General features: G+C 42.7%; 1 protein-coding gene and 1 pseudogene across 2 annotated transcripts in view; both read right to left on the minus strand.

The window, feature by feature from the left end:
- The window catches only part of MICOS10 (mitochondrial contact site and cristae organizing system subunit 10), a 29,730-nt gene extending 15,223 nt beyond the window's left edge, over positions 1-14,507 (minus strand). Inside the window, exon 1 of one of the 2 annotated variants that reach the window (XM_055262335.2) lies at positions 14,305-14,502. In XM_055262335.2, coding sequence (XP_055118310.1) covers positions 14,305-14,368 — 64 coding nt within the window. In that variant the 5' untranslated portion in view covers positions 14,369-14,502. Of the gene's footprint in view, positions 1-14,304 lie in introns of both variants that reach the window. The other variant, XM_055262334.2, reaches the window with a different exon arrangement.
- Positions 2,807-3,640, minus strand: LOC129472559 (small ribosomal subunit protein uS11-like; annotated as a pseudogene).
- Positions 14,508-15,344: the final 837 nt, after the last annotated feature.

The following is a 15,344-nucleotide window of genomic DNA, read 5'->3' on the forward strand; positions in this document are numbered from 1 at the left end:
AAGTTCTTCATAATCTTTTCCAGGAATACATAGAATTAGTAGCATTTATTTTAGTGTCAAGATAAAATACGTGATTGAAACAGTAATATATTTTTGCATCTAGTCAGAATAGGATATTTATGAGCTAACAAGCTCATGGTTTCTCACATACAGGACTATGCTGAAATGGTAAAGAAATTAAAAATTTTGACCTGGTGCAGTGGCTCACACCTGTAATCCCAGCGCTTTGAGAGGCTGAAGTTGGGGGATCACTTGAGGTCAGGAGTTCAAGACCAGCCTGGCCAATATGGTGAAACCCCGTCTCTACTAAAAATACAAAAATTGGCCAGGTGTGGTGGTGGGCGCCTGTAATCCCAGCTACTTGGGAGGCTGAGGAAGGAGAATTGCTTGAACCTGGGAGGTGGAGATAGCAGTGAGCCAAGATCATGCCACTGCATTCCAGCCTTCCAGCCTGGGCGACAGAGTGAGACCCTGTCTCAAAAAAAAAGAGAGAAATAAATAAAAAATTCCTACAGCAAATGAATTTCAATTTAGTCATCTGAAATGATGCCAAGAAACCAGCAGCTTTCTTAAGACTACCTTCCTAGTAAAAAGTGAATTATGTTGCTTAAATCAGTTGCTTTAGTTAAGCATTTAAAATCTATCAAACAGGAATTCTGAGTGGTTTATACGTGCAGGTTCTGACAAACAATCAGAAACATTTGTTCTAACTTGTAAACATTTATCAAAGTAAGGTAAGTCTACAAATCTGTCGACAATTATGTCAGAGTGTTACAATAATTATAAATTATCCTAAGCATCCTAATGGCTTAGATTGGATAAAGAAAATTGAAGTAAAAGCACTAGATTTCAACTCCTCCCAAATATACCTTGTCTCTCAGTATCCGTTAAGATCAATCTGCTAGTGGGCATGGTGGTGCGAGCCTGTAATCCCAGCTGCTCAGGAGGCTGAGGCAGCAGGATCGCTGGAGCCCAGGAGGCAGAAGTTGCAGTGAGCCATGATTGTGCCACTGTACTCCAGCCTGGGCAAGAGTAAGGCCTTGTCTCAAAAAAAAAAAAAAAAAAAAAAAAAAAAAAAAAAGCGGGGGTGGGGGTTGGGGGGAAGGAGTGACTTTGATTTGCTGTCTTCTTAGACCACCTCATTTATCTAGAGCCTCCAACACTTTTTCTGATTTGTACTCATTTATCCTTTCTTTCCCTTTCATGCCGTCTATCTAAAGAGCATTTCAAAACAATCTCTGCCTTCTATTTTTAAAAATGACAAGTTTACAAGACCTAAGAATTACGGGCTATGCTTTTTTCTTTTTTTGAAATGGAGTCTCACTCTGTCCCCAGGCTGGAGTGCAGTGGCGCGATCTCGGCTAACTGCAACCTCTGCCTCCCGAGTTCAAGAGAGTCTCCTGCCTCACCCTCCCGAGTAGCTGAAATTACAGGTGTGCACCACCACACCCAGCTAATATTTTTATTTTTAGTAGAGACGGGGTTTCCCCATGTTGGCCAGGATGGTCTCATCTCTTGACCTCCTGATCTGCCCATCTCAGCTACCCAAAGTGCTGGGATTACAGGCATGAGCCACCGTGCCCAGCCAGGCTATGCTTTCCTTAGTCATTTTAATTACACTGTTTTTCCCCCCTTTCCTTCAACTTCATTAGATTGGTTTGTATTTCCTAGAAATTTGTATTTAAATATGTAAATAGAATCATACAGTATGTATTCCTTTGTGTCCAGCTTCTATCACTCAACAAAATGATTCTGAAATGTATCCATGTTGTTCTATATAACAATAGTTGGTTTCCTTTTATTACTGATACTCCACTTTAAGGACAATCCACATTTTGTTTTTCCATTAACCAACTGATGGATATCTCAGTTGTTTCCAGTTTTTTAACTCTTACAAATAAAGCTGCTATGAACACTCATGTGTAAGTCTTCGTGTGGACACGTTTTCATTTCTCTTTGGTAAATATCTAGGAGTAGAATGGCTATATCATATGTTTAACTTTATAAGAAACGGTCAAACAGTGTTCCGAAGTGGTTCTACCATTTTCCATTCCCATGAACGGTGTATAAGAGTCCCAGTTGTTCCACAGCTTAATCAACACTTAGTATTGGCAGTTTTTAAAACTTTTAGCTATTTTAATGGGTGTGTAAGTATATCTCATGATTTTAACTTGCTTTTCCCTAACAGCCACTGATGTTAAGTATCTTTTCATGTGCCTATCTGCCACTGGTATAATTTTACCCATGTGTTGTCTTCTTATGATTAAAAAAAAATTTTTTTTTAATTAGCCTGATGTGGTAGAATGCACCTGTAGTCTTAGCTACTTAGGAGGCTGATGTGGGAGGATCATGAGTCCGGGAGGCTGAGGCTCCCGTGACTGTGCCACCGCACTCCAGCCAGAGCAACAGAGTGAGATCCCATCTCAAAAAAAAAAAAAAAGCTGGGAAAAGTGGCTCACATCTTCAATTGCAGACTTTTGGAAGGCTGGGGCAGGAGGATTGCTTGAGACCAGTAGTAGTAGCCTGAGCAACATGTGAGACCCTAAGTCTATCGGGGGGGAGGGGGGGACCTTAAAATTAAGAGATCTTTATGTATTCTAAGCCCTTTATCAGATATGTGTATTACAAATATTTTCTCCTATTCTGCGGCTTGCCTTTTTGTTTTCTTAATGGTGCCATTCAAAGAGCAAAAGTTTTTAATTTTTATCAAATCCAGTATATCAGTTTTCTTTGAAACTTGCTTTTTGTATCCCCAAAATCTTTTCTGACCCCAAGGTCACAAAGGATTTTCTCTTATAGGTTTCACTTTTTTTATTTATTTTTTACATGAAGGCAATTTATTAACACAAAATATTTTGAGGAGTCTTGTTCACAGACGGCGACCACAGTGACCCCCTTCCTGCGAGTGCTGTCAGAGGGGATGCGGGTGACATCCTCAATCCTTCCAATCTTCATACCCGAGCAGGCAAGGGCTCTGAGTGCTGACTGGGCCCCAGGTCCAAGGGTCTTGGTCCTATTTCCTCCTGTGGCCCAGAGTTGGATGTGTAGGGCAATGATACCCAGCTCCTTGCACCTCTGGGCCACATCCTGGGTGGCCAACATAGCAGCATATGGCGAGATTCATCTCGGTCTGCCTTCACCTTCATCCCACCAGTCACACGGCAGATGGTTTGTTTGCCAGAAAGATCCATGACATGGACAAAAGTGTCATTGAAGGATGCAAAGATATGGCAGACACCAAATACATTCTCCCCTTCAGCCACCTGAGGTCTGAGGTTGATGACCTGTTCTTCCTTCTTTTCCTTCCCCTTTCCAGGTGCCATTTCTGCACATCGTCTCCAGACTCCACACTGGAAAGCTCTTATAGGTTTTATAGTTTTAGCTTTTATATTTAGGTCTACGATCCTTTTAAGCGAGGCTCATTTTTTTCTCTATATGGAAACCTAGTTGTTTTAGCATGGTTTGTTGAAAAGATTTTCCTTTTTCCATTAAATTGCTTTGTCAAAAATGAATTGACCATGTATGTATGGGTCTATTTCTGGACTTTATCCTATTCTACTGATTTATATGTGCAGCTCTCCTCCAACACCACACTGTCTTGTAGCTTTACTGTAAGCCTTAAAATCAGCTAATACAAGAATCTCAACTTTGTTCTTTTTAAAAATTGGTTTGACTATTTTGGATTGTTTACATTTTCAGAGTTTAAAAATCAACTTCTCAATTTCTATAAACTTCTTTGAGCGCTACTTTTCTTGCTGGAAAAAACAGAGATAATATAAACTTCCCGAGTTGCTGAGAAAGCAAAAAAAGAGATAGTAGTGTACCAAATACGATGACACATTAATAGGCATTCAATTAATATTAGCTTTCTCTTTCTCTCTCTCTCTCTTGGCCTTTACATAAACAGGATCCAATCTAGCAATGCCCTAACGTTTCACTAGTGGGTCAGTGGCCATAGTAAAAATATTACTACACCAAATGACTTTTATAAGTAAATATTTGTGTTTTGACTTGGATTCAATACTGAAATGCACTTGCCAAAGAAAGCAATTCAGCATATTTACTAATAAACTGTTACAGGCCACATTTTAGGAAAGCATAAAACCACAGCCAGAACAAAAATTTAAGTGTATTTTCAAGTTCCATATAGCGCCTAATTACATTATTCTGTAATACTAACAGAAAACACTTCTCTAGAAGGTCACAATGTTCCATTATTCACATTGCTGCCGCAAATGGAAAAAGTGTTTTTGGTCACATTGTTTAAATATACATAAAACAAACAAAATGTGGCTACCCAATTCAACAATTAACATGTACTAATTTAAAACCCAAACCAATAAACAACCAAAAGCCTTTGAAGTATTTAAGTATAACCTAATTGATATCACTCCATGAAATAGAGAGGTATCAGTTTGCAAACACAGGCTACCAACAGGCAATTTTTGGTGAGCCACCAATGCTTTGTGGTAACCCACATCTATCAGATGAACCGATACTTAAAGAAAAACAATAATTTGCTTTCTTTTTCCATGACTATTCAATGGCCTCTTTTAGTATTTTTTTTAACATTAAAATGGCTTCAAGCAATTTAACTAGACTTGATTATTGAATGAATACACAAAATCTACTGGTTAACTTTAATTCTAAGGCAAGTCAGCTGCTAAGTCTTTTACTGTCCTACTTTTCTTCTTTCTTTTTTTTTTTTGGAGACAGAGCCTTCTTGTTCTGTCGCCCAGGTTGGAGTGCAATGGCCTGATCTCGGCTCACTGCAACCTCCCCTTCCCAGGTTCAAGCGATTCTCCTGCCTCAGCCTCCTGAGTAGCTGGGATTACATGCATGTGCCACCACACTCAGCCAATTTTTATATTTTTAGTAGAGATGGGGTTTCACCATATTGGCCAGGCTGGTCTCAAACTCCTGACGTCAGGTGACCCACCCTCCTCAGCCTCCCAAAGCACTGGGATTACAGGTGTGAGCCACCGTGCCCAGCCCTGGCCATACTTTCGTAACAAGGAAGAAACAAGGCCAAATCCTTTCTTTTCATAAAGATGAATGCACGACAAACCAATAACTTTCATCTCTGTTAACTGAGCTGCATATAATTAGAGACCTATCTCAAGACATACTAGAAATTAAGAAACTACAAAGTGTTATTCCCCTCTTTGCCTCTCCTATTTGTCAAAAGCAACACCATGCTCATTTATGTAGGCTTGGCACCACCTGACTCCTCCCACTCCTGAGCCTGCATTTCAAGTTCTGTAAATATAACCTCTGCGCTAGCATCATTGTATCTCTCTTTTCCACTCCTGCTGCTCCCATCTTAGTTCATGCTTCCCCTCATTTGATCAGCTCATCTTTGGCAAGATTTTGCAATAATATACTAAGCCAGCTCCCTGCCCCCCACATCCTAGCACTCCAGAGAGTGATTCATTCTCATCACGTCAGTGATCTTTCTGAAATCAGAAATTCAACCATGTCGCTTTTCAGCTTACCATTCAATGAATTTCTTCGAATGCTAAACACAGAATTGCCACACAACCAAGCAATTCCACTCCTAGGTACATATCCAAGAGAGATGAAAACATGTCCACATAAAAATTGGGGGGCTGAGCACTGTGGCATGCACCTGTAATCCAAGCTACTCAGGAGGCTGAGGCAGGAGGATCATTTGAGCCCAGGAATTTGAGACCAGCCTGGGCAACACAGACCCCACCTCAAAACAAAACAAAAACGTGTACACTTGATCACAGCAGCATTATTCATAAAGTTTAAAAGTGTAAACAAACTAAATGTCCACCAACTGACTAATGGATAAACAAGATATAGTACAAATACACCACACAACATTATTTGGTAACAAAAAAGAATGATGAACAGATAAATGCAACAGCATGGATGAATGCTGAAAACACTACCTAAGTCAAAGAAGCCAATACAAAAGACTACATATTATATAACTCTATTTATGTAAAATGTCCAGCATAGGAGATTCCACAGAGACAAAAAGTAAATTGGTGGTTGCTTGGGGCTAAGGTAGGGGTGAGAATTTGGGAATAGGAGCAGCTGCGTCCAGTGTTTCTTTTGGGGGAAGCTAAAAACATTCTAAAATTAGATTGTGATAATTGCACAATTTGGTGAACAAACTAAAATTGTACACTTTAAATAGGAAAATGTATGCCATGAAATATATCTCAACAAAGTAGTTTAAAAAATCTCCACAACTTCCTACACCCTTCCACCTTTCCTGCCTCATCTTTTGCCCCTCCCCACATAAATCCTTTAACTGCTAAAGGATAAAATCTCCTGCATTAACATGTGATAGCTACAAGAATGGGGTTCAACCTTCCTATCCTTGTAGCTGTGTAGCCTGTGATCCTAAAGGAGGGATTCTGCCACCGTGAGCTTCCATTGTAAAAATGGAGAAATATCTTACAAGGATATGAGATAATGATGTAAAATATAACATGCTTAGCACTGTGCCTGGCATGCGGTTAAGTGCTCAATAAGTGATGGTCATTCTCATCATTCCCAGAAGGAACCAAAGTATCCCTCTCCTTTGGGACAGCTTCAAGGAGTGAAACACACTCCTCCACCTGGTCCACCTATTAAATGTCTGCATATTTTCCAAAATGGAGGTCAAATGTCCCTCATCCTTTTCACATTCCTCAAGGTAGTAAGCCCCTCAAGGGTAGGGCCACTGCCTATTCACCTGTGTGCCACCCCCTGCCAAAGCTTACCATAATACTTGGTATTAAATTGTTTCAAGAAGTATACATTAATGATTACTATTACATATATAAACAGGAATATTGATTGTCAGACCTACAATAGCCAAGACCCACAATAAGACCCACCTACGACCCACAATAGCCAAGATCAGGGTAAATGTGTTAATCATTTTAACTCTTTTACCTCTACTCTTCAGCGACAGCCTCCAGTTTTTATTTATTTATTTGAGACCAAGTCTCGCTGTATTGCCCAGGCTGGAGTGCAGTGGCTCCATCTTAGCTCACTGCAACCTGCAACTCCCGGGTTCCAGCAATTCTCATGCCTCAGCTTCTTGAGTAGCTGGGACTACAGGTGCATACCACCACACCTGGCTAATTTTTTGTATGTTTAGTAGAGACTGGGTTTCGCCATTGTTGGCCAGGCTGGTCTCAAACTCCTGGTCTCAAGCAATCCACCCACCTCAGCCTCCCAAAGTGTTGGGACTATAGGCGTGAGCCACCACATCCAGCCTCCAATTAATATTTAGTAAGTACAGGCAACGTCCTGACTGCTCTAGAGATTATCTCATTTTATCCTCACTTGCAACAACCCTCTGGGGCAAGTACTATCATTTTATAGATAAGAAAACTGAGGCTGGGAGGTATTGACTGCTACATTTATTTTGAATGAAAAAAATGAGGAAAAGAAAAACCAAATGCCAGTGTATGCCACTACAGTTCACTGAACTGAATACATTCTAGGGGCTGCCTGTAAATGTCCATGGCTTGCCTTTTTTCTTGCTACCAAGATAACGGAAATCATTGTTGTGCTTGACACACCTGGCTTGCCTTTTCCAGGAAACTCTCCAGCTTTGGGCGACCTCTCCCTCTACCATGACATGTCCTCCCTGCCTTCATCCTAGCCAGCCCTCTGATTCATTCTCATCAATGATTTTTCTGAAATCAAAAATTCAACCATGTCACTCTTCAGCTTACCATTCAATGAATTTCTTCAAATGCGAAAATACAGAGTTGCCATACAACCTGACTTCTTCTAGAATAAACTAGAATTCTAAACCAACACGTGGATTAGTAAGACTAGATATTCCTTACTCTGGTCTCACATTGGAGCAAAACAAAGAGAAAAGGGACACAGCCAATTTTAAAGCTTTCCAGGTCACACTAGGGATTCCCAGGATCTCCGTATGAATCCAGGAAGTGCCGGAATCAGATTTTCCTCCAAGCGTCCTCTGGCAAATCCACAGTCTGAGGCCTGGCCACTGTCACACAAGCAACATCAACTTGGTCAAGAGGTCCACAGCCTGCCGGTGCAAGCCTTCGGCATTCAAGAAGAGTAAGTTGTAACAGAATTCTGAGGCAATGACAGTGCTTCTGCTTCTGTTTGTTTGTTTTGAGACGGAGTTTTGCTCTTGTTGCCCAAGCTGGGGTGCAATGGCAGGATATTGGCTCACTGCAACCTCCACCTCCTGGGTTCAAGCCATTCTCCTGCCTCAGCCTCCCAGTAGCTGAGATTACAGGCATGCGCCACCACGCCGGCTAATTTTTTGTATCTTTAGTAGAGATGGTTTCGCCATGTTGTCCAGGCTGGTCTCGAACTCCTGACCTCAGGTGATCTGCCTACCTCGGCCTCCCAAAGTGCTGGGATTACAGGCATGAGCCAGCGCACCCAGCCTAGTGCTTCTGTGACCCACACTTGCAGGGCTCATAAATTCTCAAACCACAGGGAAGCAGCCCCTGGAAGTCTCCTAAAATCTTATTTTCCTTGGGAAATTGAAAACAGACATAACCTCTCATCCAGTCCAGGGTGACAAGCCCAAGCTGAGGACATAGGCTCTGTGGAGACCAGAATGATTTAAAGTCTCCTAGGTTGATAAGACACCATGCCTTCTAGTCTCACCAACAAGAAATGTGTGTGACTTATTCATGCTCATGGGTACTAAGACAGATTACCCATACATACGAGGAAAATAAACACCACAGCCCTTGAACTGAGTGGATAAAGAAAGCCAGAGCATTTAATAAATCTGATAAAACTTAAAAATAAATCCATAAAATAAGCAAAACCCATTAATGACGCATTCACATAAAACTAACGGAACATGCCATTCATAAAATGTAATATTCTTCACTTCTTTTTAATTTCCTGCAATAAGGCTTTGGCATTACCACTTAAACCAACATCATCCCTCTACTTGTTTAAATACAAAAGTGCTCTCTGGTTTATGTTTCTCAGTTGACTATTCCCAAACATTTTTAATACTACTTTATTATTAAGATCTACTGACAGTAATTTACATTCCCAGATGAAATTAAAAGTTGGTATAAGTCCCAAGAACACAAGGATACATGATCAAACATGTGAACGGGCAGAAATCTACTTTCCTTGGAGTTTTTCAGTTAAATACTAATTCATTCAGTTAATAAACACACTCTGAGAAGCAAATATGGGCAGAGAACAGTCTACGAAATTCTCAGCAATACATGTCATTCATTTAACAATAATTATTGTACGCCTCCTCTAAACCAGCAGTTAGGGGATCAACAGTGAACACAACAGCCTCTGGTTCTTATGAAGTTTACATTCCAGGGAGAAGGAACAATCAAGTAAAGAAACCAGTAACTAATTTCAAATGGTGAAACATGCTATTAAGAAAAATGATGTGATAAAGAATAAATAGAATACCTACGAACTTCTTAAATGCTAACAGGGTTACTAAGGAAAAAAGACCTATCAGTGTCAAACTTTATAGATGAACTAGGCAATGTATGTAGTGGCAGTGGCAGGAATAAGAATAGAGGTCAAAAAGAAGTGTAAAAATGTGACAGGAATAAAGAAAAAGAAAGGAACAAGGGCTAAAAGAGTGGAAAAAAGAGAAGTGGATGTGTAACACGTAAGGGCCCACTGTGCCCATCATCAGAGCTCCCTTCCAACAAAAGAGGGATGGGTTTTAATTTTCGCTGTTGTTTTTAGATCCATGGGCTTAATTTATCAGTTCAAACCATACTAGAAATCACCTATTCTTCCACACTATTTGATACAAAATAGAGGTTTTAAAACCCGAATAAACAGGTAAAATATAACTGCTTTTCTTTTTTTTCTTTTCTTTTTTTTTTTTTTTTTTTTGAGAAAGGGTCTTGCTGTGTCATCTGGGCTGGAGTGCAGTGCTGCGATCACGGCACACTGCAGCCTCAACCTCTAGGCTCAAGAGATCCTCCCACCTCAGCCTCCCAAGTAGCTGGCACCACAGGTGTATGCCAACACACCCAGCTAATATATATTTTTTTTGCAGCAATGGGGTCTAACTATGTTGCCCAGGCTGGTCTCGACATCTTGGGCTCAAGTGATCCTCCCACCTCAGACTCCCAAAGTGCTGGGATTACAGGCCTGAGCCACTGTGCCTGGCCTAGAACTGCTTTTCTTAGGATAGTAATGGGGGCAAGAATATTTATAAATAAATATCTCTTCCTACAGGACAAAATCATATGATAAGTTTCTATTAAGATATTATTCAAGCCTCAGGGTGAAAAGATCCTTGAAGAATACTTTTTTAAAGGACCACGGCCTTAAGTACAGGCTTAAGAAAGCTATTTAACTCAGCTATACAACACCTATGCTAAACACGAGTGACTATAATAGTTATCTTACAGCAAACTGGTGGGAAAATAACCCCGGTGAACCCTGGAAGCAAAACACTTTAGGTATAAGACAACCAAACAGAGAAGGACTCACAGAAGTTGCTGTGCATTCATCATGGCTTCCCTTCAGTCTGTGCCAAACCAGAGTATGAAATTATCAAGATGGACCAGGTGTGGTGGCTCATGCCTGTAATCCCGGCACGTTGGGAGGCCAAGGTAGGTGGATCGTTTGGACCCTGAGTTCAAGACCAGCCTGGGCAACATGGTGAAACCCCATCTCTACAAAAAATACAAAAGTTAGATGGGTGTGGTGGTGCCTACCCACAGTCCCAGCTACTCAGGAGGCTGAGGTGGGAGGATCACCTGAGCTCTGGAGGTCGAGGCTGTGGTGAGCTATGATTGCACCACTGCACTCCAGACTGGGTGACAGAGTGAGACCTTGTCTCAAAACAACAAAAACCCACAGTGAAATTATCAAGATGCAGCTGAAAGCCTGCATTGGCCTTTTCTTCCTGTCTGTATCTTCCACCAAACCTCTTACCTATCTTATGACAGGCTGCCATTCCCTGAGTCTCCATCTCCATTTTGAAATACCAGAAAAGCAAGCAGCCAATGAAGTTTAAAGAGTTCCAGAACCTCACTACCCAGAGAAAACAGGAAGCAACACACTCACTATAGAAGAGCATCCACCTTCATGGTCTCAAAGACGACTCAGACTAAAGCCTCCCTTGCTTCTTCTCTCTTCTGCCCTCTCTCTCAGCCCATCACCAACAGGACAACGCCCTTATTTCATAGATGGAGAAAAGTTTGAAATTTCTCAAATATGCCCATTTATTCCAGTCTAACAGGTCAGACTTTTATTACCTCACAATCACAGTACTGCTAGTGTCCTCTGCTCCAAATTCATTCTGCCAGAACAATCATACTAAAATTTCATTTACTAGGTTGGTGCAAAAGTAACTGTGGTCTTTGCCAATTTTTTTTTTAATGGCAACCTAATATATTACATCAATTCCCTGTTGAGGGCAGTGAAATGTCTTATGCTTCTCTATTTGCCTGCTGACTGACCCATAGCTCAATAAATATTTGTTGGTTGAAACCATCCCATGATTACCCACCAGCCTATGCCCAGTGAGCTCTGGAAGCAATAAATTTTTAAGGCAGAGGTGTTGAATACGCAGAAAGCATGTGAAAAAGTCAACAGGCAACTCAAACACCTCCAAAATAAAATGGACTCTCTCTAAGACATTTCACAGTTCTGACTCCACCTAAACCAGCCTCTTTGCACTGAAATTAGGATGCCTGGGTTCTAACGCCAGCTCCTCCACTTCTGGATATTTAACCTCTCTGCGCTTTGGTTTACTCCTCATAAAAATCCAACTTGGCCTTTGCTCAAGTTCTTCTTCCATTGTACCTGACTATTCAATCCCAAGCCATTCTACAAAGGTCAGTTGAAGGCCCTTCCACACTCTTACTGAATGACCTCAGCCCACCCCTTCAGTCACTTAATATACAACCCTACAGCAAAAGAGTCTGAATCACTCATTTTAACTTATACCTGAGATCGTACATCACCTCGCCTCATTTAATTACTCCACATGTATATGCCGCACCCCTACCAACGTTCTACGCATGAGAGACAGAGTGACACTATTCACTATCTCACATGGTCTTGAGTAGCACAATAATATTAATATCAACAAATATTGGCTGGGTGCAGTGGCTCAAGCTTGTAATCCCAGCGCTTTGGGAGTCTGAGGAGGATGGATCACTTAAGCCCAGAAGTTTGACTCCAGCCTGAGAAACATGGCAAAACACCGCCTCTACCAAAAAATACAAAAATAGTTGAGCATGGTGGTGCACACCTATAGTCCCAGCTACTCAGGAGGCTGAGGTGGGAGGATCACTTGAGCCCAAGGAGACAGAGGTTGCAGTGAGCCGAGATCCCACCACTACACTCCAGCCTGGGTGACAGAGCCAGACCCTATTTCAAAAAATAAAAAACAACTATTATGAGTGTGGCGCATTGGCTCATGCCTGTAATCCTGGCATTTTGGGAGGCTGAGGCAGGAGGATCGCTTGAGCCCAGGAGTTAAGAGACCAACCTGGGCAACATAGGGAGACCCTGCCTGCATAAAAAAATAAGTTAATTAAAAATAAATATAAATAAAATACATTAAAAATTTTTAAAACCCAGTTATTATGACTACCATTACTGTATACATAAAGCACCAGGCACTGTGCTAAATAGCTTACGTATTTTTCTGTCCTTTACTTTTTTTAATATTTTCAGGTAAATCTTTTTTTATCACCATTTCATAGTTGAGAAAGAGACTTTACCCAAAGCTACAAAATTAGTAAGGATAGGCAAGAAGAGTGAGAGTGGATGATTCGAACTCAGCTCTGTCTACCTCCAAAGCCCCTTCTTCTTTCTTTAAGGAAAGGGTCTCACTTTGTTTCCCAGGCTGGTCTCCAACTCCTGATCTCAGGCGATCCTCCCGCCTCGGCCTCCCGAAGTGCTGGGATTACAGGCCTGAGCCACTTCGCCCAGCTCAAAGCCCTTTCTTAACTACATGACATTGTCTAGTAACTACTTTGGTCATTTCATAGCTAGGTGTTAAGTCTTCTCTCTGAACTGCAAGCTGTTAACAGTAACAATACAAAAGTGACTGTTTAGTCGCTTCCAAAATAACCGATTCCTAAGTGATCCATATTCAAGCCTTTACACAAACTAACTCATTTAATCCTCCCAACGACTCTATGAGATAGTAATAATTATTACTGCCGGTTTCCAAATAGGAATCAGGCACAGAAAAGTTAAATAGCTTGCCCCAAATCACTTGACTATAAGTGCTGAATTCAGAGGTGAAATGGTAACTGACAAATTGTTTTATTTATTGACTCACTCTCAACAATTTTTATTAAGCACTCTTTTAGGGACTGGGGATGGGGCAGTGACTAAACCAGAAAACATCCCTGCTCTCATGGAGCTTACAATCTTATTCCTCAATGTTTTCATTCAAAGACACAATCCTAAATCCTCTTAAATATCCTAAGATTACCACACAAAATATCACATTTGGGTAACAAAAATTAGTATCGAAGAAGGAACATGGGACTTGACCCCAGAAAACCTGGGTAAAATCCCTAATTTTGCCATTTGTTAGCTGTGACCGTGGGCAAATTCCTTCACCTGACTCTCCAATTCATAGCCTGTAAAAAGATTATTTCGCACAATGAAGACAATATACGCTCAATAAACGAGTTTCCTTTCTCCTCCCCGCCACAGTGACCTCATAATTTGTGCCGTCACTGAGCACGTGTTAAAGGACTACGCGGAGTTACATTAACGTGAACAACTTCTTACTTTCCAGCGCAATTCTCCTTCCAGATCATCGCCCCTCTAAATTCAGGCCCCAGACTACTCTGATTCAAATAAATCAGGTGGCAAGTCGGGAATGACAGCAACTCGCATCAGGGCCTGGCGGTGTCTACGAAATGCTCCAGGTGACCTTCTCCAGAAGGCACTTTGGTTTCCGCCGGGGAGCAGCGTGGCCTCCTGAGCCGGTTCCCCGCCGCGTGCCGGGGGATGCACCACCCCAGAGGAGAACCCCGCGGCTCCGGCACGAGGGTGTGCCCCGACACTGTCTTCCACTCAAAAGCTCTGCGACTCTCCTGCCACCTGCCAACCCCGACCACCTCCTCGGGGCTGCAACTCCACCCCGCACCCGGGCCGCTGCTCCGGCTCCTCGGGTCTGTGCCCGCCGCCCGAGTGACCTCCCGCCGGGGCCCGGGCGGCTCGCCCTGGTCAGAGGGGCTGGAAAAGGCCGAGCGGCCTGACCTCCCGTGGGGCTTCCCTTCCTTCCTCCTGGGCAGCGCAGCCTGGAGCCAGCAGCTCTGCTAGCGGCAGGGCCTGCCGGGGCGAGAAGCCCCTTACCTATCTTCACGACTGCATCCGCCAGGCACCGGTCCCACTTCCTGCCGAGCTCCGACTCCGACATGTTCCCCACCCGGGCCTCCAGCTTTCCTCTCGGCCGGCCCCCGCGCTCCGACCCCTGCAAGTCTCGCGAGAGCTGGAAACAAGTCCCAGGTCAGGAAGGCCGGCGCAGACGCTCCAGATATCGCGAGATGATCCGGTGCTTCCATCCCTTCCGGTTTTTTTAGTTGGTCGTCAAGGTGACGAGTTGCCTGGAGGCTCGAGGTGACCCTGACCTTGGGGCTGCGCCTGTGGGTTGCGAGGCTGACAGTTTCCTAGGCGTCACCCCAAGCCGTGTCCAGGCCTTTCCTCTGCACCAAAGTGCGACATTGGCCCTGGAAATCCCCCGGGCAAGAGAGGGCACAGACTTGATTTATTCATTCATTAATGTACTCACCTTCACTTTCCCTACTCACTCTCTCATTCGTTCACTGGTTGCTTGTATTGGAATTCCCGCCTGAACCACTAACACCGAAACTGCTCTGGGAAAGATTACCTACCGCCAAATCAAATGGACGCTTTTCTGACCTCTGTACCGCATTCCACACAATTGTCCCTCCCTCTGATCCTCCCTGGCTCCTCTATTCGTTTCATTCCCGGTAATGCCTCTCTTTCCTCTTCTCCCCATCTGCTGTTGTCTGTTGGTTTCCTCCAGGGCTGCCTTTTCTCTGCCAGCTGTTTAAGGCGTGTTGGTTCGCAAGCTTCCATCAAGTCTCTTTTCACTCTACAGACTCTCCCTGAGTAATTGCAAACACTGCCAAATTGTATCTCCAGGTAAAACGTCTACCTCAGGCCTCCTATCCATGTATATATTTACACACACACACATACACAGGGTGCCCTCTGTATCTGTGGGTTTTGCATCCATGGATTTAACCAACCATGGACCAGAAACATCTTTGAATCAAATAAAAAATAATGCAAAATTTAAAATACAGCACAACTATTTACGTAGCATTTACATTGTATTAGGTATTATAAGTAGAGATGATTTAAAGTAT

This window comes from Symphalangus syndactylus, chromosome 22, assembly GCF_028878055.3.
Source record: "Symphalangus syndactylus isolate Jambi chromosome 22, NHGRI_mSymSyn1-v2.1_pri, whole genome shotgun sequence".
In the NCBI taxonomy this organism is placed as follows: domain Eukaryota; kingdom Metazoa; phylum Chordata; class Mammalia; order Primates; family Hylobatidae; genus Symphalangus; species Symphalangus syndactylus.